We start from the raw sequence: 25,000 nt of genomic DNA, 5'->3' as shown, positions 1-25,000 counted from the left end.
TTATTTTTATTTTATGTGTATGAATGTACTGCATGCATGCATGTAAGTGCACCTGTGTCGTGCAATGCCCATGGAGGTCAGAAGGCATTGGATTCCCCTGGAATTGGAATAACAAACAGTTGTTAGCCTGCATGTGGGTGGAATGGAACCCAGGTCCTCTGCAAAAGCAGCCAGTGCTCTTAACCACTGAGCCATCTCTCCAGCCCCTCATGCATTTTTTATCCAGATGATTATACTTACAGTTTTTTTCTCCAAGATCAGAACCTTCTTCATTATTGCCATGTTAAGATTAACAATGGTTCTTTTGCTATGATGGACAGCTGTTGCCACCTCACAAGAAAACACTACTTTGCTTTAAATGACTCTGTGCCTGAGGACTTCTTTCCTCAGAGTATGGAATTCCTTTAAGGTAAGAGCTGTATCTTTGAATCCTGAACCCAACACCTGATACATGACAAGCAATCCAAGCTTGTTGCTGTACACTACTATCAAACTGCTGCTGTTCTCTGCACAGAAAGGGATGGAGAAAAAGATGCTACTTTTGGTAGATAAACACATATTAGTTCCCACTGGATCTCAACCAGGCATCTCATTAAAATTCAGAAAACATTTCTACTCATAATTAGAGCATAGACTCCAGACCATGATGCAGACAGCTTCCCACGATGTCAGTAAAGGCCTGCTGGCTTCACGGTGGGGAGTCACACCTTTGCTGTCATCTTGTGTGATGATGCCTGACCCTTTCAGAGTTTTTACTCATCATAAGGACCCAGACTTCCTTCTTGACTGCAGGGATTTCACAGGTAAGGTTTCTGTTTTCCTTTTGTTATTTTTCCTCCCCATTTAAATCCAAGTTAAATATGCAAAACCTGGCTAGACTCCCTTTGCTCTCTCACACTGTTTGCTCAGGCATTTGTAGGGTTTCAACATAATTTAAATATTAAATGTTTTAAAACTGAAAGTAACAGAAACCCACTTACTTGTTTATACAAACCTCTGAACACCCGCAGCTTAATAACAGACAAAGACACTCTACAGGGGAGACAACTGGACCAGGCAGCTCTAAAGCTGTTCCCTCCTCCTCCCTCACCCACTTGTTCTAAGCTTTCTATTTCATTCAGTGCTAGCACTGTAGTTCCAGAGGCTAGCCATTCTGCTTCTCTAGGTTTGGCTTATGTGTAGACACAAATGCATTCTCTTGGTCTCATCTGTTTCCTAAATACCACACACCTTAAGGAAAAATAGAAAGGCAAACAGCCACAGCTGATGGTTTCTCCTCTGTACAAACTCTCTTCCATCTAGCAGTTCTGAGTGTCTGCTATGTCCCGTGTTGTCTGCTCCAAACACCTCTCCTCAGTTTAGTCTCACCTCGTGTTTTAACTTCTTTTTTGCAGCCCTTATGAATTACTCCTTATTCTCTTCCAGTTCACTATGTTTTGGATCAATAATTTCCATATCCTCAAAAGAAGATTACAACTATGCTCTCCACCTCTGCCTAGAACAAAACTGAATGTTGAGAGTCATATGTTACTCATTTTATACCTTACTATTCAGCATTATGCCATGCCATTAACTGATTAATGAAATCATTCATCCCAATGAACCAGTGATGCTAGGCATCTTTCAAGGGAAGAGGGTTGCATAGAAAAAGCAGGATCCTGGCTTGCATGGGATTTAGATCTTATGTGAGGGAGAAAGTATATCCAAAAGTATCCTGTGATGGCTAATCTTGGTTGTCAACTTGACTGGATCTGGGATTAACTGAAATGAGACTTTCTTGATTGGATTATCTGAAGCTGGAAGACCTAAATGTAGGCGTCACCTGATTGCAGCCCATATATAAAAGGTCATGGCAGAAGGGAGTTTTCACTTTTTGCCTGCTTGTCTTCTTTCTACTAATGAGTTCATCCTGCTGCTGTGGCATTGCTTCGCTGGTAGTAGAGTCAACTTCTTTAGATTCCAATGTAGAATGAAGACTATCAGACCTCCAGGAATCTTCCAGGCCTTCAATGCCAGATTGGGACTGCTGAGACACCCAGCCTCATGGACTGAGCAACCACCAGATTGTCAGCCTCTCCAGTGTGGTGCAGCCATTGTTGGACTACTCAGACTCTATCCTGCGAGCTATTCTAATAAATCCATATATAGTTTATCAGTTTTGTTTCTTTATAAAACCTTGACTAATACATATCCCTCAAACAAGATGCTTCTAGACTGAGAGAGACCAGGGTAGACATGGGAAGTGTTTAGGATTAAGTGACAGGAAAGCCATTAATCACTAAGAAGGTGACACCTGAGCATAAATGACATGAAGGAGATGTCCACACAGACTCAGGAGAAGAGCATGCTCATGGTAGGAAATACTAAAAAGCTAAAGAAACATAAACACACTGTCTTACGAAGTAAAGGCTTCTGTTTCTAGACTATATGATCTGAACCCAGGACTCACAAACCTCAAGGATATGCTAACTTTGCCAGCATCATCTCACTCTCTGGCTTCCAATTTGCCTCCCATGCATACTGTCCCAGCCTTCTACGCACTCAGCACTCACACAGGCGCTCTTAACATGGACTACATGATGGGCTTCTAGAATCAGATGCAGAATTGTACAGCTGTTCACTTTCTTAAAATATTAAACTCAACTTATAAGACTGGAGTCTCAAGAGTGAGGCTTATGTTTCAAGGTGGAACATGGCGCTTGATCCCATACCCAGGAGCAAGACACAAACAGAAGAGTGCCCGCAGAACATCCAAATAATTAAAAGGACACATGACATTGGAGTACAGGGCAAGTGGAAACAAAACAAACTGAGTGGGAAGATTGAGCCTGGAAATCAGCTTCATGCAACAACCTTAAAAAGAATGAATATGCCAGACACTGCACTCCATGTGAGAACACAAGGTAAAATAAAAACTCCTTAATCTCAAGGGGCTAATGGAAGAGTGTCAGGTGCAGAAATAAGGCCCATCTTATGAAGACGAAGGGACAGAAGGAATGCACACAGAGAGCTTGGAAGCTGACAAAAAGATTCAGTACAGATACCAAAAGCCATCCTTAAATTAATGTTCATCAGATTTGATGAACAGAGGAGAGCCACAAAGAGAGGCAATATCTCAGGCAGGGGAGATGGCAGTAGATAAGGTGCAAAGACTTCAGAAAGTGCTTATTTGTTCTAATAAAGAGAGAGGCCTGATGAGGGATCTGTGAGGGGATTACAAGTAGCTCTACCTTGCTGGCTACGTACAGCCAGCTAAACATGAGTTAGCACATGATTACTTTTAGATTGCTGCTGGAAAATGCAGTTCAGTTGAGGACTGTGTAAAAACAGCATAGGAGAAAAGAATATACACATACATATTTTTCTTGTATAGGATTAAAATGAGCAAAGGAAAAAAAGGACCGTGTGTATTATTTGCTATTGCCTTTCAAAATTTGGAGAAAAATTAAGTCTAGATGTTTGGAACCACTTGCTATATAACCAAGTTGTATTATAGGAGGAGTTAATATCCTCACTACCACAGAAACGAGTTGGAAGTGATTGCAAAGAACCAGGAGATTCCCTCGGGGCCTTCTCAGGACAAGGGAGATACCTGGGGTCTATTCACATTATGTATTCACCATGAAAATCAGTCAACAGCCTCTGTGTAGCTATGCACAGGGCCCCCAAAGCTGCTGCTTTATTCTCGTTATGTCATCTGTTTGGAGTTGTTACTGACTTCATAGGTGTTAGTGAAATAGAAAGGCTGAGAAGGCAGTGAAAATTTTATAGAGGTAATTTTATTTATTTTTTATTATTTTTTAATTAATTTATTTTTGGTCTTTTTGAGACAGGGTCTCCCTGTAGCCCCAGCTGTCCTGGAACTCACTATCTAGACCAGGCTGGCCTTGAACTCACAGAGATCTGCCTGCCTCTGCCTCCTGAGTGCTGGGATTAAAGGTGTGTGCCATCACACCTGGCTATAGAGGTAATTTTAAACACAGAGAAACCACTGATTTCTAGTTCCTTTACACAGTCATCTTTTCTGTTCTCCCCATGTCCTACACTGCTCTCTATTTCTTCTGCAGTAAAATGGGTTTATTAATGGGCATGAGTAGACAGTCCTAACAGTTGCCACTGGGACTTAAACCACTTGCTGAGCTCTTTTAGGAGCTAGGAATGAGGACTGGAATTTAGTTTCAATAGGATACAGAGGAAGGCTAGAGAGTGATGAAAAGATCTTTGAGGACACCAAAAGACCTATGGATTTCCTTAACAATTAGACATACCTGTCTCTGTAGTAATTCTGGTAAGCTCTGCTGGTTCTTAGAGAGAGCCAAGACCCTCATATAAAGGCAGTGTCCTTCAGGCTCTGGCATGACCAGAAAGTTTCAGAAAAATATTTTTCTGAAATATTTTTCAGAAATGATACATGACTTCTCAACACCAATTCTGAAAGTTGTACTACTTGCTTAAACTTCTGTGTTCCCATCATGCTGAACTATGATGATGTCACCTCTTAGGCGGCAGAAGAAAGTAGTGTTGTTGGGCACTATTATAACTAAGGGCTGTCCTGTCCTCACAGTAGTGGATATGTAGGGCATGGTCACGCCTTCACACTTACAATTGGGCTACTGAATGCAGCCTGTCTGGAATGAGGCACTTCACCGACTCTTTCTCCACTTCCTACAGCAAAAGTACTTCCAGAAAGATGAGTTGAAGGCTTGCTTCCCAAAGGCCGGTTATGAATTGTCCTGCAGTCATGGGCTCTCAGTTTTGCCACATTGCTGAGGGAGCCACTCAGAGTGTCCATGTAGTCGTCCTCCTCGGAGACAGCTTCCTGATAGGACTCAAGCCTCTTGGCTGAAGAATAAAAATCACACTGGGTCAACATCTGAGAACAACTTGCAGGATGAATACGTCAGGTGGTTCTGAGCTGTTTACACCACCTCCTTCCCTTTCAATCCTGGCTCCAAATTCTCCCATCTGAATCCACAGTTAATAATTATCTCATTCCTTATTGAGGAAAGCAGACACAACAGATTAGGAACTCCTTTCCTTTGCTATCTCCAGGGATAACATCTTGTTTACATCTCATACACTCTACCTGCTACCCTACTGTGATGCAGAACTCAGCCTTCCTGTCAAATGCCCAGCCCTCCACCTCCAGTCTGGATCCTGCCCTCTGGGTCTTCAAGGCCCTCATTTTTGCAGCCCCTCACCTTTCATTCACACCAATCTTTCCCCAACCAGTTTCAGGGCTTCCTGTCCCCAACTCTCCATTAACCTAATGTCAAGGTCACCAGTAAGCTCCATTGTCTCAAACCCAGTAATCACATACCTCTATGTCCTTATCTTATTTGAACCCTTAGTATTAGCCAACTCATTCTGGAAATATCCCTTTGTGCTTCTGGTATCATGCTTACCTGTTTTCTCTCCTACTTTAATGGCTCTCGCTGCTTACTTTCTCTAGCTGGCTTGCTTGCATGCACATGCACTTGCATGGGTACGTGTGTGCATGTGTATGGTGCGGGAGCATGTGCACATGTTTACACACCGGTGGAGGACAGAGGCTAGGGTTGGGTCTTGTTACTCGAGTTCTATGCTCTGTTTTGTTTCTTGGTTTTTCTTCTTTGTTTTGAGACAAGGGACTCTCACTGGCTTAGAGCTCCTCACCAAGGAAGCTAGTAGGCTGGCCAGACAATGAGCCCAAGGATCCACCTGTCTCTACACCTCCTCAGTGCTGGGGTGACAAGTACACACCAATGTGCCTGATGTTCTCTTAAATTGTGTCCTGGGGATTGAACTCAGGTCCTTGTGCTTTCAAGGTAAGTACTTTACTGACTGAGCTTTCTCCCCAGCCCTCAGTATACTTTTTGTCTTTCTGCAGTGGTAAGGATTGAACTTAGGGCCCCATACATGCTAGGCAAATTCTCTACATTATATCCAGTCTGCAGTTAGCTTTCTTCTCGACCCTCCATTACTGGCAAGTGCAGAACTGCCTTACCTTCTCCATCTGCACCCAGTCCCTTGGGTGGTATTATCTGGTTTGATCTCTGAAATAGAATTCTGTACACATGACCTGTAAACCTGTCACAGGAATCCAGACTCATACAATCAACTGTCCACTTGGCTGTCCATAAGACTCTTCAGCACAGACAGTGGTATGGCTACCTCCTCAGTCCTCCTCAAGTCTTGTATCCATGTCAGTGAAGATTTCCCAGGTTGGGCCACATTAGTCATTACTGGTCCTATTCCAGCATGTATCATCATCTACATATGACACACCTTTTACTTCTATCCTTTAGAACATCCAACAAAATATAAACCTTAATATGGTTACAGAAATTTACATTTTGTTAATATATTCTTAGGGTCCAATCCAGTAGCTCATAAACACTCAATAAATACTTTATGAATAAATACATAATGTAAATTCCACATGGTTTAGCAGAATGCTTTCCTCTGCCTCCTCAACTTTCCTCTAGTCTTTTTATCCTTTATACAACTGTACCTGACTGTCTATGTGGTTACAGAAGCCAAAAATCTAGAATTCTTCTTGATCTCTTTTCTCTTCCCCACATACTAGCACATGGCCATTACACATCAAGTATATCCTGAGTATCTAGACTTTTCTCCATCAGCTTAGTTCAAGTTGCCATCATCTTTCAACTAGACTAGACCAGTAGCCTCAAAACCAGTCTCTTTGCCTCTCTGCAATCCATTCCTTAGATAGCAGCTACAGTGATCTCCCTAAAGGATAAAAGCAGGTCAGATCACTTCCTACATAAAGCTTTCTGATACCCTCAGTATGGTGGTTTGAATGAAAATGTCCCCCATAGGCTCCAAGTATTTGGACATTTTGTCCCCAGTTGGTGGTGCTGTTTTGGGAAGGTGTGGCCGTGCTGGAGGAAGCATGTCACTGGGACAGGCTTAGAGAGTTCTCAAACCTTGCCAGATCTCTAGTAACTCTCTTGTTTCCTGTGCCTGCTTGAAGATGTGAGAGCTTAGCTTCCGCTCCACCACCAGCCACCTCGGCCACCATGCCTCCCCGCCATGCCTCCCCACCATGATGGACTGACTTTTGCCCCTTTGGAACCTTAACTAAATGAATTCTTCCTATTATAAGTTCCTTTGATCATGGTGTTTCTATCACAGCAACAGAAAAGTGACTAATACACTCAGGTTTACTTAGAATAAATTCTGGACTCCCTACTCTGGACTCCTTACCTTACATAACCTAGAATGATCATCACCTCTCTTGATTCCTTTTTGTCTTTCTGCTACATTCTCACTAAAATTCAGACTCACTGGCCTTATTTATTTACTTTGAAAACTTGCAAGCTTACTACAGCATGAGGGGCTGTGGGCTGGAAAGTGTTTGTCCCTGAATTTCAAGATTTTGTGATTCAGCTCTAGACTCTAATGTCCCACTTAAGCAAGGTCATGCCTGGCCATCTAGGCCAATGCAGCCACCCAACCCTCATAGGCCACATCACCTTATCTTAATTATCTACAAAGTCCTGATAATAATTAATATTCTTACTTTTTCCTCTTGCTTTTTCTTTTGTTTTTGTTTTGTTGTTTCTTTTTGGAGTCAAGGTCTTATGAAGCCGAGGTACTGAATATGCAGCCAAGGATGGCCCTGAGGTGCTGATCCTGCTGCCTCCACCTCTCAACTGCTAGGATGTTAGACATCACCACCACATCTGGCTTGAGATTCTGGCACCAACTTGTTCAATGACTAAGTGGCTTTCAGCAAAACATTCACTCTTTCTGAAGATTTCTGATACAGCTGTACCAGCTCCCACCCATACTGCTGCATACTAGACAGCTAGCATTTTCATGGGAAGAGTATTACTATATACCAGACTTCATTTAATCATTATGACACCCCTCTGAGTAGGTACTATTAATAATCCCATTTTCTAAGTAAAGAAATAAGCCTTATTAGTTGGCTATTTCACAAAAATAGCATGGACTAGTCTTAACACCAGGTCTATCAGATGCCACAGGCAGGCTTCTGTGTCCTAATGTTGTACTGATTCTAAATACAGCCACTTGTTAGTTTTGCTAGTTTAAAGGCCAAGCTCCTCTGTCTAATTTCTGTGAGCTCATGTTTTGCAGCTTAAATATCTGTCAAAGGAATACTGGATGAATGGATATAAAACCGAAATATTTCTAATGTTAAGAGAAAGTTGTGGGTAGGGACTTACAGTTATTGAGGTTTTTCTTTCATCATGAGTCTGTGCGTATACACAAATACACACATTTCTATCTTCAAAATAATGAATAATGTCACAAGGCAGCACTTACCATTGTTCCTCTCTCCAGCTGAGGAAATTAAGAAGCCGAGAGACTACTGTAACCATGTTTAGCAGATGATTGAAGGGAGAGCTGAGCTTTAAGTTTAGTCTTCTTGATTATAAAGCCAACATGTGTATCTCTACATCCAAGCTCCTTAGTGCTGAACAGTATATAAGAAGAACTTCTTACTGCTTTTTTTGAGGGGGGAGGGTGTAAATTGGTGTCATGTGGAACTTTTGGCAATGTCTATGCTCACTGTTGGTTGTTATAACGGGGGTGGGGTGGTGCTATTGGCATCAATGGGTAGAAGTCAAGGATACTTCTAAAGATCTCACAGTGCACTTGACTGCCCATCTCAAAAAAGAATAACCCATCCCAAAATAGGAATAGTGCCGAGATTAGTAAGTCTTTGAATTGCTCAAGAAATATATTGGTAATGGGATGTCATTCTTAAGACAATTAGAGTCTCAAAACCCACATAAATGGGTTCTAATTAGGATGATGCAATTGTGTGATCAGTGTGATGTTAGGTAGCTCATCTATCACTGTAGGACAAACTCGCTCAACAAGCAGAACTACAAGATTGGATCTGAAAAGGCAGCGTGACTCAACCTTCACTCATGTTATGGAAAGCTCTGGGAAGTATACAGGGCAAGATATTACAGTGTGAATAAAAAACAAAGCACTGGAGATACATGCCCAGGCCCAGTCAAAACTTTATGAAAATTGTGTATGAAAAACCAGGTTTGTGCCATATTGATAAGCAAAACTTACCCAAATGATAGTAAAGACTTCTAATATTTCTAATAAAGTAAGCTCTAATTTAGTTATATAACTGTCTCAGGACAAACTAGAAACTCTCCCCTTCTGATACATATGAGGAAACAGTCTGTAGTTAAAGGTAGGTCCTAGGCAAAACAAATGATCTCTTTTATTTATTTGCCTTATTTAATCTCTAATATCTTCTTTTGCAATCCACCCCTTCTCAAATATTCCAAAATCTGTTTATGGCCCAGTTTGATTTGGTATCTGATAGATGTAGGCCTGAAATATGGAACAAAAAGCTTACCACACTTTATAGTATACAAGGTCAAACACAGCACAAAGAGCTTCCTTCCACACTTCATCTTCCAGTCAAGCCTCCCACAGTGAACTAATTTCCCAAACATCCCTGGCATCCCAACTTTCACCTACTGTAAATAGCACACTTAGCTAAGCTTCCTCTAACCTCATCATGCACATATCACTGAAACTGAAAGCTCTCTTCTGAAATCTTCCATACATTTCCAACATTCTGAGAATGTCTGATACCCTGCCTTTAATACAATGAATCTCATCAGTGTAAACTCCAGCTCTAGAACTGCCTGTCTGACAGAAAATCAAACCACACATGAAGCAAGAATACAACTTTATTTTATTTCTCTCTGTGTATATATGTGTGTGATATACGTACATATTCATGTAGGTGTGTGCATATGTGCGTACAGGTGTGAAAATGCATGTTGTGAGCATATGTGGTAGCCAAAGGAAGGCCCCTTATTTACTGAGACAGTATTTCTCACTGACCCTGGAGCTTATCCACTTGGCTGGGGTGGTTCACCAATGAGCTCTAAGGATACAGGGGAACCTATCTCTGTCCCCTCAGCAATGGGGTTACAGATGCATGCCACTATTACATATGATTTTTTTTATGTGGGTGCAGGGATTTGAACTCAGGACTTCATGCATGCACAGCAGGCACTTTACCAACAGAACCATCTCCCAGTCTCAAGGATATCAATTTTAAAGTTACAATTAACAAGATAAATTTGTAATTTATACATCTGTCTCCCACACTGGATCATGTACTTCTTAAGAGGCAGGCCTACCTATTATTTTAACTACAGTAATTACAAAAATAATAATAGCAGCTTGTGTATAAGGACTTACCTATGCCTGGCTCTGTTCACTTTTGCATGAATTATCTGCATGGGTGGGACACTATCATGGCCCTTTTTCTGAGGCTGAGACCTTGCATAACTCGCTGAGAGCCACAGAGTTGCAGGTCTCAGAAATGGGATTTGGAATTAAAAAGTTTGATTGCAAAAATCTGTTCTTGGAAAGTAATCCCTGATGCCTCCACATCAACACAATTATAAACTGTGGGTCACAAGGGCCTTGCCAGACAATCTCAAACTGAGGAATATTCTACAAAACCCCAGAACAGACCTGTCAAAGCACAAACTCACCAAAAGAAGGAACACCTTGGGAGCCTGTCAAGTACAGAGAAACCTACATGAGGGTTGTTACTGGCATCCAGAACATGCTCCTGGGACAGTAGGGGATATGAGAGAAAACCAAGGGTACTCTTGGAACATGGGTTTCAGGTAATAATGTGCTGACACTGATTCGTCACTGATCACAAATGCATAGCATGGCTCATGTTAACAGGGGAAACAGTATGAGGCCCTGTTGTTCCCCCATAATGTCTTTGTAACTTGTCTGTGATTTAAAACTACCCTAATATGGAAAAAGTTTTTTTCATTTATTTATTTTTATTTTATGTGTATGAGTGTTTTGCTTACATGCATGTAAGTGCACCCATGCTGTACAGTGTCTGCAGAAAGCAGAAGAGGGTGTTGGCTCCCCTGGAACTGGAGTTACAGACAGTTGCTAGTTGCCATATGAGTGCTAGGATTGAATTTAGGTCGTATGCGAGAGCTGCCAGTGCTCTTAACTGCTGAGCCACCTCTGCAGCCCCGCCCCCCGCAAATTTTATTTTTTAAATGGTATTCTTTTTTCGGTAGTCTTTTAAAGGTGTTTTTTTTTTTTTTTTTTTTTTTTTTTTAAATTTTGATATGTATGCCAATCACCTGGGGATACTGTTCAGGTGAGGTTTCAATTGATGCTCTGCATTTCTAACCCAGGCCCAGGTGCTGTGGGTGCTGCTGGTACGGCTGCCAGCATGTGGGTCCCTTCCAAGTGGGCAGGTCTTAAAATACATAACAGTGTTGTCAGGTGTGTATAAATCATTTGCATGTGGGCAGAGGGTTATTTCCAAGCAGCAGTATTCTTTACACAATTATCTCCTACACAATACTTTTGATAGAAAATCCTAAAACATTGGCCATAAGACATCCATTCGTTGTTAGTAGCTTTCATTTCAGTGAAAGTAGTACATATCTCTGATTATATCTATAAAGAACTGGACCTTATTCCAAATCCATTTATCTTGTGTGTGTGTGTGTGTGTGTGTGTGTGTGTGAGTGAGTGTTTCTAAATTGTTGCATAAAAGATGAGAAGCTTTGGATGTGCCAATGGTAAAAATGTGTCCATATGGGCTGGAGAGTTGGCTCATCAGTTAAGAACATTGGTTGTTCTTGCAGAAGACCTGAGTTCAAATCCCAGCACCCGTATGGCAGCTAACAACTGTCTGTAACTCCAGTTCCAGGGGATCTGACAGCCTCTTCTGTCCTCGGGCACGATACGGGTGCACCTACCTACATGTAGGCAATACACACATACACATAAAATAAAAATAATAAATAAAATATTTAAAAAAAAATGTGTCCATAGGCAGTCAGCACCTTCTAGAGGTAGCATAAGACCCCATGTTTCCCACATAGCCATCTCGGTTACAGTTCAATTAGGAATATTTAGCTCTAGTCACTTGGTATCTTTCGTGCACTGAGGGGACATAGAAAATAAGTACTAAAAATATATAGTGTTAACCAAACAGATGCTAAGCATCTGCATCACTTAGTGTCATCATAAATGTTTGCATCATCATATCATTTAGTACCACTCAACATCTACTAAATTCTAAACAAGAATGCAGAATAGGGGTTGGAGAAATGTCTCAGTGGTTAAGAGCACTGGCTGCTCTTATAGAGGATCCAGGTTCAGTTCCCAACCCCCACATGGCATCTAACAACAGTTCATAACTCCAGGTCCAGGGACTCTAACGCCCTCTTCTGACCTCCACGAGCACTGCATGCAATGTGATATACTTGCAGAAACACAGGCACAATACTCATACTCATAAAATAAAAATATCTTTTAATGTAGAATAAAGTCTATTGGGATGAATTCAGTACCCAGTGCTTAAACCCAGCACTTCCTTACCGGGATTATTAGGCATTTAAGTGGTTGTGAAGTGAACGCTGTAGGTGGTTTTGTAGAAATCCCACTTACCATTTTCTTCGTGGCAGTAGTCAAATCCTGCCACACTACACCTTCGAAAAACCATTTTATTTTCAGTAAGGGTTCCTGTCTTATCAGAAAAGAGGTACTGAATCTGTCCAAGATCCTCAGTGATGTTTAGGGCTCGACACTGAACAGTGGAATCCATTTTCTCATTGTAGAAATCCACATCACTTTGAATAAAATATATTTGCCCAAGCTTTACAATTTCGATGGAAACATAGAGAGAAATGGGAATCAAGACCTAAGAACAATGAAAAACTGTTAATGACGGTGACAGAAGGTGAAGAGAGCTGACTGGAGCTAGATAGCCACAAAAAAATCCTACCTGCAACAAAATGATCATGGTCCAAAACATATAGAATCCTGCCAACATGGGTGATATGATGTGTCCATCAGGCTCAGGGATATTGAAGAAGAGCATGTTTTCATATTTGCTCAGCCAGATTCCATGACCTTTAAGAAATACACGGACATCAAAAGAACACTATATAGAGAGTACACAAATACAGAACTACATCCCTCAAGAAGGATAATGAGGACTCATTTTGGTACAAATTTAAAGGGATACACTTTCATGTCTCTGACTCCCTCTAAATCTCTTCCCAAATCCCTTTAGTGCTGTGGCAAAGTATAAATAGAGATACTCGACATTAGTGTTTGTTAAGCTAAAGAATGAGATAGAAAAAGACATGAGGAAAATTTAAAAGTTAAAAAAAAAACCCCTCTTATCCAAGCCAAACAGAAACATCATTTTATAAAATAATGTAAGACCTTACTGAAATTATGTCAGCAGATAATTCAATTTCACCTACCCAGTGCACCCGTTAAACACATTACAAGCAGAAGCAGGACACACCAAAGGACATCTGTATTCGCTCTTCTCTCTAATTTACTGCGCTTATACCGTGGTCCGCTGTTGTTCAGCATTGCTTTAGTTTCATGACCTGCATGGGAAAGACTATGTTAGAAAACATACAAAGTATGTAGGTAGCAAAGAGCACACTGAAAAACCTCTTTGCCAGACAGTTAACTCAAACATGGTTATATAACATATTTTGTCGGTTTAATCTGCTTTTGTGATTTATTTAGAAAAAAATGGAATCTGTGATTAAGATGATCAAAATGCAATTTCTGCTTCTCAAGGTTCCATTTTGAGTAATCATAAAATGGAGGAGAGAATGATAGACTTAGAAATAGAACCAACCTGCATAGACCACAATGCCTACAACAGCCTCTGTGTTTCTCACTGTGCATCCCCTGAGCAATAAATTCTCTTTGCTGAGGCCCACACGCTCCTTGTTGGAATGTTCTCTGCAAGAAACACAGCATATGGATTTATTTTTAGAAGGCAAAATAGGGAATCAAAAGTAAAAGTGTTGCAAGGTTCTAGACCCATTTAATAAGTTAGTTTATAGGGAAAGCTTCAAATCTTTGGCCCATTGTGTAGGAAAGAACTGCAACAAGTTGAAAGCTCTTATTGTTTCTAGTTGTTATTTGTCAAGGTCTGTTACTACAAGAACTCAAAAATACTCAAAGTAAGGATCCTGCTTTTCTAGTACCCACTGCATTTTGGGGAATGTAATAGTGAATAAAGGGAATCAGAGAATGAGCAATTTTGATTCAGTTGAAATTAAGAATTATTTTTAGGCAATGCTTATTAGTGACTTTAAATCATTACATGACAGGCTGATGGGAAACTGCATAATGAAAGGCGAGGGCTGAAACTACCAACAGCAAAGGGACAGGGGCTATAACAGGCCCCTGTGTGGGTTAGGAAGTCAGCACTCTATATTCTCTGTTAGAAGTCTGGCTTCTTAGATTCCATGAAGCCTCTAGAATCATGAGCAGTATTTTATTTGTGTGGCTTTATATGCACAACTACTCTTGCTATTTTTAGGGAGAGAATCCATTTCTTTCAACAGACTCTGAAAGTAGGCCATGACACTTGACAATATAACAGGGCCAGAAAAGCATGTTAAACCTCATTAGAATGAGGCAGTCGGCCAAACCTAAATGTGGTAAAGGCTTTTCTCAGCAGAGACGATTCCTTACACAGCAGATGATGATGATGAACACAGAGAACCACAACTGGCCAACATGTAGAGAATAATTATGAGGTTGCAGACTGCTTATCCCTGAATCACCTATATCAAACTTCTGCACCCAAGGCTCAGGGATCAGTGTGGAAGAGGGAGTGGAAAGACTGTAAGAGCCAGAGGAGGTAGACAACCACAAGGAAATAGTTTTGTAGATAGCTGGTCAGTTACTCACTGTAGATAGCAACAGTGACATCATACATAAGCATCATGTAAGCTCAAGACAGAAAAAACAAAACAAAACAAAACAACAACAAAAAAAACAGCATAGACATGGGTAAGAGGGTAAGAAACCCCAACCCTACACCCTATCTGAGGAACTTCTGGCAACCAGTGACTGCTGAGAAGGGGAAATTCAGCCTCATTTAAGGGTGAGAGTCTTAGGTTGACCAGGTTCAGGTGGATGAATTCACATTGATACATGAGACTCAATCTCCCCTTCCCAGCAGTCACCACTTGCCATAGTCCCTCAGACAGGGTTGGGGTTATATATACACATATGAGTTCAGAAATTTGATGGGGGACTCAAAAGGTAGGTGCAGATACAGGAGGGGATCTATGATCAAAATATGTGGTATAAAATTTGAAAAAATAAAAAAAATTCAAAAAACTTATCGGGTTCACTCAAGCAACCAATGACATGGGGAAATGAAGGAAGGAGGCGGACTCAATCAGCTCAACCTAGAGTCTAGTAAATTCTATGAAATAAATGACCGTTTTGGCAGAGGAAGTTTAGAAACTCATTGGCTAAATATAATGTGCAGAACTTGTTTTGGTTCCTGTTTTGAATAAAATAACTATTAGAAAACTTTTCTCATCAACTGGAAAAATTTGAATTCCTGGCATTAGATGAGATGAAGGAATGGTTCTGATTTTCCCTGGGTGTGATAGTGGCTTTCTGGTTACTTTTCAGTGTCCTCATCAGCTGTGAGGTATTCACAGTGAAATGTGACACAGGGTTGGGGCAGGAAGTAGGAGAGAAGGAACAATGCTGGCAACGTGTGAAATGACCAAGGCTGGGGCCAGGGCGGGCTGCGTGTTGGTCAGACATTTCTTTTCACTTTTACACCTTTGGGAATTTCTGTAATAAACAGTCGCAAAATTTCCAAAATAATCACTTGCTTAAACTATAACAATAGTACAGGGCAAAATTTTTGGAATATTTACACAAACAAGAAAAAACATTTGTTTGCATATTTGAAAATGTCCTCTTAAGTTCAACATTAAGTTTTAATGGATATCTAAGCAATAATCACTAGTTTATAAATTGCTGTTTTTTACATAAGTAAAACCTGTCAATAGGGGCTGGAGAGATGGCTCAGCAGTTAAGAACACTGGTTGTTCTTGCAGAAGACCTGAGTTCAAATCCCAGCACCCACATGGCAGCTAACATCTGCCTGTAACTCAAGTCCCAGGGGATCTGACAGCCTCTTCTGACCTCCACAGGCATTGCAAGACACGGGTACACTTATGTACATGCAGGCAATACATGCATACACATAAAATAAAAATAATAAAAAATTTTAAAAGCCTGTCAGTAAACATTCTTTTTTGGGGGGGGGGGCTGTCAACAAACATACTATTCTTTTTGGAACTGCAAAGAAAATAAAGTAAAAACTCTATGAAGTTTTCATATTCTGAAGAAAGAGCAAAGCAGATTTGCCATTTTATTCCCACAGTTTGTACACGTTTTGTTCTACCAGGTGCCTAAATATCTGTCCAAAGAGATGTCTAGAGTGAGAAGCATCCTTGAATTTAATCTAATTCATCTCCATGGTTTTATTTCACTTTATTTTGGAGGCTCGGTTGAGACTAAGGACTTATTCTGTAGCTCAAACTGGCATCAAACTTACTATGTAATCCAGGCTGCCTTGAGCTTGTGATAATCCTCCTGTCTCAGCCTCCTAAGAGATGGTTGTATAGATGAGAAAGTGAAGTCCTAGAATTCACAATTATAAGTGGCACATGTAGGTGACCATCAGCCAATCCTCATTAATGTGGTATTTGACTCCAGAATCCTCATAGGAGCAGATTTAAACATAAAACTATCATTTCTAAAGCACATTAGCTAGAAGTAATTTTTCCTTCCTGGAGTCCATATTTTTCTCTATGATACAACTCTGTTACCACACTCACACCAAAGGCAAGCTTTGACCTTTTGTACTTGCAAATACCAAACATGTCTTGTACCTGAAAAGCGTACAGTATTTGGCAGAAAAAGGCATAAAATGGCTTCAGAGTTCCATGAAAAACAATAGCTGTGATGTAGAGCTCTCTTCCATTCAAGAAACCATGGCCCATCTTTTTACCATGTGTCCAGCAACTAATAGAGACAGCTTTGGCTACTGGTCTAAGAGCTATTTGATATAGAATTGCATAAGTATGGGCCTAAATAAGGAGTACATCAGCTTTACTCAAATTCATATAGATAATGAGTTTGAGCTTCTTAATGTTCATTGATTTTGAAAACAGACCACTAAGAAGAAGAAAGAATAAAGATCTAGTTCAGCAGACCAAAATGATTCCTCAGAAAAATCACTGCTTCTAACTAGGTTTGAGTCTCTTAATTGAATGTTTTCTGAGGAATTGTTGAGGCCAAGATGAACATCAACAGAGCTGAACAACACATAGGCTGGTGTGATCTCTTGGCAAGGCAGCCTCTGAGGATTCCGGCTGTTGTAATGGTAGGAAACCAGAAAATAGGGTAGCAAATATTGATGCAAACTGACATCAGAGGATCTCCAAACAAATATGGTCACCCAAGGGCAGGTAAGCACAGTATCCCAGAACTCAAAGGCAAGCCAAGAAGACAGGGGGCTAGGAACCACGTGAAGGCTCTGGGCAAGACTCAGTGTCCAAACATCAAGCGATTTGCAAGTGTGTCTGTTGCAGAAGAACCATATCCAAAGGTTAAAAGAAGTTTATGAGGAAGGACAGGCTCCAGTCGCAGAAATCTGGAACTACTTGTCAGGTTCATACTACTGTGAGAGTCTAAGGTAGTAAGAGATGGACTCTTAGATATTGGGCAAAATGTTAGCATTGGTCATAACTAGTCTGATAATGATGTTCTTAAAAAATTTTGTAAATGTATATACAAGCTTCTAGGCCAGATTCTCTGCAGAGTGTTAGGCTCCAGACAACAGAGTGCTAAACTGGACATCCTTCTAGCTCTCCCCTACCTGTACATGAATTCACATGCCACGAACATGTCTGTTCTTGTCAGGGGCTGGGGTTCATCAGTCTCAACCTTAGAGAGAGGAAGTCTGCATAGTCTAACTGAACTCTGTAAAACTGAGCTGATCTAAGGTCAAAAATGGCAGCCCCTGAATCTGATGTTTACAAGAGAAAATTCTGTGAATAGTCAGCAGCTAAAATAATTCTAGAAGAGAACTCATCCCGAGAAAAGGCTTCTGAAACCATTTATGAGAGAAGGGCATCTGTCCAACTTCAATTTGCAAAGACCATCTAAAATTTAACCATGGAAGAATTCCTCTAAACCCAACAACAATATCTTCAGTATAATTTTGTTTTTTAATGTTTGGGGATTGAACCCAGGACTTTATACATACTAAATATTCACTCTAGTTCTGTGTTATACACACAGTTTCCCACAAAAAATAGTTCGTCTTAAATACAGAAGGTCTTTTAGACTGGTCCCTTCATGAGCCATCTTACTGCTCACCGATATACTACATACATACATACATACATACATACATACATACATACATACAAAATCTACGGTGGTCACAAATCATAGCTTCTGCTACTCCCCAGTCTAGAATGTTAGACATTCTTTGCACTTGGTTGTTTCTGAGTCTTAAAAATAGAATCCCTCAGCTGAGCGTGGTGGCATAGGCCTTTAATGCCAGCACTCAGGAGGCAGAGACAGGCAGGAAGATCTCTGAGTTCAAGACCAATCTGGTCTACAGAGTGAGTTCCAGGCCAGCTGGGGTGACAGGGAGACCCTATCTTAAAAAGAGAACCCCCCAAAAAGAAAAGGAAATAGAATCCCAACATCACCTCCAACTTAGGATTGAGCCCTTAGCCTTTTCCCATGGCTTAGTTTCCTTCACTGTCCTACCACTGGTCAGTGTCAGGTGACTACCTTTATACTATGTATTTTCTGCATGATAACTCTTATTCTTTCTAAGGTTTTTAAAACAACTCCATTGAGGAATAACTAACAATGACCAACAGAATGTAAAATATGACCTGTTTTCTTTACGAAAGCATTGTCAGAGTTAGGGCTTCCCTGTGGCTCTGTGCAACTTCCCAACTCTCCCCACTCCAAGATCCCATTCATCTGCTTTCTATGAATGGAGATCAGTTTTCATTTTCTAGAAATGTATTTAAATCGAATCATAATAGGATGTTCCTGTTTTACTTCTTCCATGACTACTTAGAAGGCCACCCAGGTTGCTACCTATGCCATGTGTGCATTCTTCTGGCTGTGATTAATGTTCTGTTGTATGACTATTTCCGAATTCTAGGTATTCTGGTAGAAGGGATGTGGCTGCCCCAGTTCATGTTGAAAATTAATTTTGGTACAACTTTCCATGCTCTAAGACAAAATTGCAGATCATTGGCTAACTCTTTCCAACGAGAATCGCACACCTGCTCCTTCAGTTCTGATGACGGGACAGACCATCCTTGCATATCACTTAAGCCAAATGCTTTGCTCAAACACTTCCTTCTAAACCCTTACATTTATTCAATGTAATGTGGTACTCATGAAGATGGCTATTCTAGTTTGCTTTTCAATTGCTGTGACAAAACATTCTGACCAAAACCAGCTTGGGGAGGAAAGGATTTATTTGGCTTATATCTCCCAGGTCACAGTTCATCACTGAAGGAACCCAAGGCAGGAACTCAGGGTAAGAACCTAAAGGCAGGAGCTGAAGCACAGGCCATGGAAGGATACTGCTTACTGGCTCGCTCCCTTGGCCCGATTTAATCTTATACCATACAGAACAAGCTGCCCAGGGGTAGTATCCCCCACAGTAGGCTGGGCCCTCCCACATCACTCAACAATCAAGAAAATGCCTCAGAGACATGGCCACTGGCCAGTCCAATGGAGGGAATTCCTGAGCCGAGGCTCCCTCTATCCAGGTGTGCCAAGTTGACAACTAAAGCTGTCCAACACAATGGCATGGTGGTACATACTTGTCATCTCAAGAGACTGAGGCAGGAGAATCACAAATTCTTGGTAAGCCTGGGCTGCACAGTGAGTTTGCAGCTAGGTCTTGCTGCAAAAATTAAATAAATAAACAACTAATAAATAAATAAATAAATAAAAGAAATGTGGGTGGAACTCATTCAAGATATTCTTACATTACTGGAAGAGATTCTAGGATTATTTTAAGAACAAAACGTTATCGTTTCTAATACTTTATTACATATAAAGAGAGATGAACATTTATTAAATTATTAATTATTAAACCAATTTATGGACGGCTAAACTTATTGCTTTTAATGATTTAAATAGGATATGAATATACAAAAATTTTACTGAATTAAGTACAACATCACTCGTGCCCACAAAGTAAGTTTTGTGTCATTCACACACAAAGGTAAGCTATGTGTCACTCACAGGAAGCCTCGGAATCTGCTGAGGTCATTGTTTGGGCTTTCACATTCTATCCTACTGGAAAACTTCTCAGGATCAACTTCAGAGTCCTAAAAATATTTTGTCAAAATCACAAAAGAAGAATAATTCAAAATTAAACCTTGATAGTTAAAACATTGGGTCATTTTTTACCAATTCTTATTTAAGGCATATATTCTGCTATAAAGTTTATTTTTCAAATTTCCCAGAAAAAAAAGTACACACATAATTAGGGGATCCATAACAGGTATCAGACTGGCCTTAGGGCACTGAAATGGTGTCTTCGGAAAGAGAAGAGAGCTTCCCAACACAAGCAGATGATGCATACCATGTGCTGGAATCTATGCAGGGCTCTGCAGAACAACTTCTACTCATGGTGTAAATACTCTTGGGTAAATAAGGCTCTGAAAATACTTTTGTTGCTAGTCTATAATCTTTTGGTAGTTTGCTACATTGAGTGTATATGGAAATACTTTGGAGTACGTATGCATTCAATGCAAGCCAAAGTTTATAAATAGAAAACTCTGAATAAGCAAGACATCACAATTTCATAAAATTCTCTAATGGAGCAAGCAGATAATTTTATAATTCTTCATGAAGGCAATGGATATGTTAACAAAATGCCTTTTTAAAAGTACCTTCTGTAAAGTACAGATTCTTTAAGAACAAGTCAGGTACTCAGGCATGGTGGCTCATGCCTCTAATCCCAGCACATAGGAGGCTAAGGCAGGAAAATTAGTAAGCGTTGAAAACCAGCTGGGGCTACATAGTGAGTTCCAGACTGGCTTGAGTTACAGAGTATCATGAGAGAGAGAAAGAGTCGAGGTGGGGAGAAGAAAGAGAGAAAGTCAGAGAGAGAGACTGAGTGTGGCTTTTTGAGTATTATTATTATTATTATTGGTCTTTTTGAGACAGGGTCTCCCTGTAGCTCCAGCTGCCTGAAACTCACTCTATAGACCAGGCTGGCCTCAAACTCACAGAGGATCCGCCTGCCTCTGCCTACCGAGTGTTGGGATTAAAGGCATGCACCACCATGCCCAGCATATTTTTGTATTTCTATAGCTCATAAAAGAGTAATTATATTTAGATATGACATAGCAAACATAAAATGTAAATTACATGATATGATCTAATTTGTTAATAATAATATCTACTGAATTCTTTTGAAGTACCAGAAATTATATTATGTATTTTAAATACATAGCTAATTCCTTTTTCACAATCCAGTGAGGTTGATGGTATAATTATGGGCCTAATGAACAGATGAGAAAAGATACTAAGAGGATCAAGTAATTTGACAAAGTTCTCAAAACAAGCAGGTAGTTTAGATGTGAATTCTAAACTGAATGAATTCTACAGTGCTCATCCTAAATTGAAGCCAAAGTGTGCCTATTAACCAACTGACAGCAGCCTAAAGTATGCATTTAGTGATATAACAAAATTCCAAGTTTTATAAGATTTGCCAAAATCTCAAGAGCAGGACTGTGTATTAAAGTGATGATGCCAAGCTCAGAGGCAGCTGAATCGCAGAGGGGTCTACATGAGCTATCCACAGAAGGAAAGAGAAGCCCAGCATAATGTGATGGAATTTACCAGTGCAATGGCACTAGGAGGTTATTGATTTCTGAGCATATGATGCCTAAAAAAACCAACTTATTAGTAGTGTAGGTTACAAATTAAAAAAAAAAAAAAAAAAAAAAAAAAAAAAAAAAAGGCCAGGGGCTGGAGAGATGGCTCAGCAGTTAAGAGCACTGACTGTTTATACAGAAGACTCAGGTTTGAATCCCAGCACCCACACGGTGCCTAACAACCATCTGTAACTCCAGTTCCAGGGGATCTGATGCCCTCTTCTGACCTCCACTGGCATTGCACCACATGGGTGCACTTACACACATGCAGGCAATACACTCATACACACAAAATAAAAAATGATCAATAAAAATTTTTAAAGACTATTAAATTTTAAAATATTTTTCCTCAAGTGCTTCTAGACATTGAGAAAGGAAACTGATGTTTAGGTGATCTCATGATTTTTCATATGCATCACACAACAATACCATTTCCATATCAAGATGAGGAAGCTAAGGAATTATGTATTTGAGTAACTTTCCAAAAGTCTAGTGCCACAGCAAAGATATATTTACTCAAATTTCTGTCACTATAACTTCCCTTGTCACAGCAAGGTAAAAAAGTTGTGTAGAATAAGAAACCACAAAAGTTCTAAAAGGTTTTGGAATATAATTAGACATTTTAAGAACAATGATGGAAACACAAAATATAAAAATCTAAGGGTAAGAAACTAAATTAGGAGGTGATTATTTCTATTGCAAATGAACTCTGTTGGGTTCCTCTAGTGAAGTTCTAAAAAAATCTGACTGTAGACTGAAGCATTTGAACACCAAATTCATTTTTATCATATTGTCTACAAAACATAATACATATACATTGATAACTGGAAATGGATTAAGCCATTTGCAATTCTATTTTGTCAGTGGTAGACTAAATTAAAAATCCCTTCATCAGTACTGTGAAAATGAGCTCAGACTTTTCCTGAGGAAGAAAAAAGGAGGTCCGTAAATCCCCAGCCAGAACTTGCTATCTACCTGCTCTGCATACCCTCGAACCACCTGCCGCTGCTTTAAATTGCTCTCTCCATCAAGGCCAGACGTCTCAATGTGACAGATTCCATCCGGATCCGTGGAAGACAGTAACACCATATCTGCAGGGACGATCTCGTTACAGGAGAGACGAATGAAGTCCCCGACAGTGACATCCTTCCAGCAGCAATCAATGTACTTTTTCTCCTTCCTAAAATTGAAAGAGAGAGAGAGAGAGAGAGAGAGAGAGAGAGAGAGAGAGAGAGAGAGAGAGAGAGAGAGATATAAAGTAGCAAAAGGAAGTTTAGGTCACCATTTCTGAAAATGTTAGTGTGTGATTTATGAACTTTTGTGTATGAAATGCTATGTGTATTAAGTGTCAGAACTGGTAAAACCAAAATTTCACAAATGCCTCACTTGAAAATTTAGCTACTGAGACTGGAGAAAAATGGCTCTGTGTTTAAAAGCACTGGCCGCTTTTGCAGAGGACCCGGGTTTGGTTCTCAGCACCTACATGGCAGCTAACAATCGTCCATAACTCCAATTCCAGGGGATCTGAGGCCCTCTTTTGGCCTCTCAGGGTACAGCATGACATGGGTGTACTTCCTTGAATACTGGCAAAACATTCATGCACATAAAATAAAATGAATACAAAATTTTTAAAATTTTGTTATTAAGTCACTAAGACATATTCTTTCGGTTCTCAGCACCCCCACCACTAGGATTTTATTCACTTCGTGCTGTTTGAATGCAACTCTAGGATAAAATTACAGCTAGCATTAGAAGGGTGAAATCATATGCGGAGCGATTTTTGCACATTTCTGTGGTCAGGAGCACAAGACATATCTGCTTTCAGAGATCTCTTCTTCTAGCATGTACGCTGGATATTTAAGGAAAACAATGAAATACCTCTACACAACATTAAAAAATCATCTTTTACCATACTAACATCTCTAATTCTCATTGAATGGAAATAAAGTTAGCCTTCCATGGCCTTGGGCTTTGTATTGAGGATTCCACCAAGTGCGAATAAAAGTCATTTGAAAAGAAAAAACTGTCCATTCTGAACATATACAGACTTTTCTTCCTCTTATCATTCCCCCAAAAATACATTTAACAGCTGTTTACAGAGCTCTTACATTGTACCAGGTATTATAAGCACTCTAGAGATGAGTTAAAGTGTACCAGAGGGCATGTACAGGATAGAGACTGATTGCAGCATTTTACATGAGGGACCTGAGCATCTCTGAAAGGCCCCTGGATCCTACAACCATCCTCTTCCCAGAATCTGACACACAGCTGTACTGCTCAAAATAGTCCTGAGTCTTCTGACCATGGAAAAAGGTATGTCCATTAAAAAAGATTGTTTCCTACTCTATATGTATTTTTTTTCATTTTTTTATATTTTATTCAATGGGTGTGTATGTGTATGTGTGTGTGTGTGAGTGAGTGTATGTGTGTGTGTGTGTGTGTGTGTGTGTGTGTGTGTGTATGCGTGGTGGAATACACTTATAATCCCAGAACTTGAGAGGCTGAATCAGGAGGATAACTTCACCTTTAAGGTTGGCCTAGATCAAATAATGAGACTGTCTCAAATAAATAAATAAATAATAAATAAATAAATAAATAATAAACAAAAATAAAGTAATTTATTTTCTATTATACTCATGGTGTTAAAAGGCTATATTCATTCTCAAGAATCCTTAGAGAGAGTTATAGTCTAAGCATATGACTTATATATTAAGAATCATTAATTCAGCAGAATAATGCACAAGTTAATTCATTAATTCAGTTAATCATTAATTCAGTTAATCATTAATTCAGCAGAGTAATGCATAAGTTGATGGGTGGCAGCCTAGTTAGCGTTAGGAATAAATAAGAAAGCAATGAAAAGTTACTGAAATAATTCAGAGAGATCAAAAGAGTCAGAATTACATCAGTAGCAAGAGAGAGGAACAAAGGAGATGAAATGAAGACATGGTTTGGTACCTGAGACAGGCAAGTTTCCTGACATGTAAGAGACAACAAGGACAACAGGTGGCTCCGAATTTGTATGACAGATGATATCTTTAACCATGTCTCAGATTTTGAAAGAAACAAGTTACATTCAAGAGATGATAACAAATTTATTTTGAATTTTTAAAAATTATTTATTTAATAACCACATACTTAGAAGAAGCATTTCATTAAAACAGCATTGACATATTCAATAACAATTTTCTGAGCTA

The 25,000-nt window shown here is 39.8% G+C and overlaps 1 protein-coding gene across 6 annotated transcripts in view; it reads right to left on the bottom strand.

The window, feature by feature from the left end:
• Window positions 1-25,000, bottom strand: part of Atp10d (ATPase phospholipid transporting 10D (putative)) — a 92,141-nt gene that overhangs the window by 30,901 nt on the left and 36,240 nt on the right. For all 6 annotated transcript variants that reach the window (XM_029565703.1, XM_029565702.1, XM_029565700.1 and 3 more), the window contains 7 exons: window positions 22,779-22,983; window positions 20,161-20,246; window positions 13,676-13,782; window positions 13,284-13,415; window positions 12,797-12,924; window positions 12,460-12,712; window positions 4,604-4,842 (listed from right to left, as the gene is read on the bottom strand). In XM_029565703.1, coding sequence (XP_029421563.1) covers window positions 4,604-4,842; window positions 12,460-12,712; window positions 12,797-12,924; window positions 13,284-13,415; window positions 13,676-13,782; window positions 20,161-20,246; window positions 22,779-22,983 — 1,150 coding nt within the window. The remainder of the gene's footprint in view (window positions 1-4,603; window positions 4,843-12,459; window positions 12,713-12,796; window positions 12,925-13,283; window positions 13,416-13,675; window positions 13,783-20,160; window positions 20,247-22,778; window positions 22,984-25,000) is intronic.

This window comes from Nannospalax galili, unplaced genomic scaffold (genome assembly GCF_000622305.1).
Source record: "Nannospalax galili isolate Female #2095 unplaced genomic scaffold, S.galili_v1.0 scaffold318, whole genome shotgun sequence".
Taxonomy (NCBI): domain Eukaryota; kingdom Metazoa; phylum Chordata; class Mammalia; order Rodentia; family Spalacidae; genus Nannospalax; species Nannospalax galili.
The sequence above is the reverse complement of the archived record's forward strand: the minus strand, read 5'-3'. Positions and strand labels throughout refer to the sequence as shown.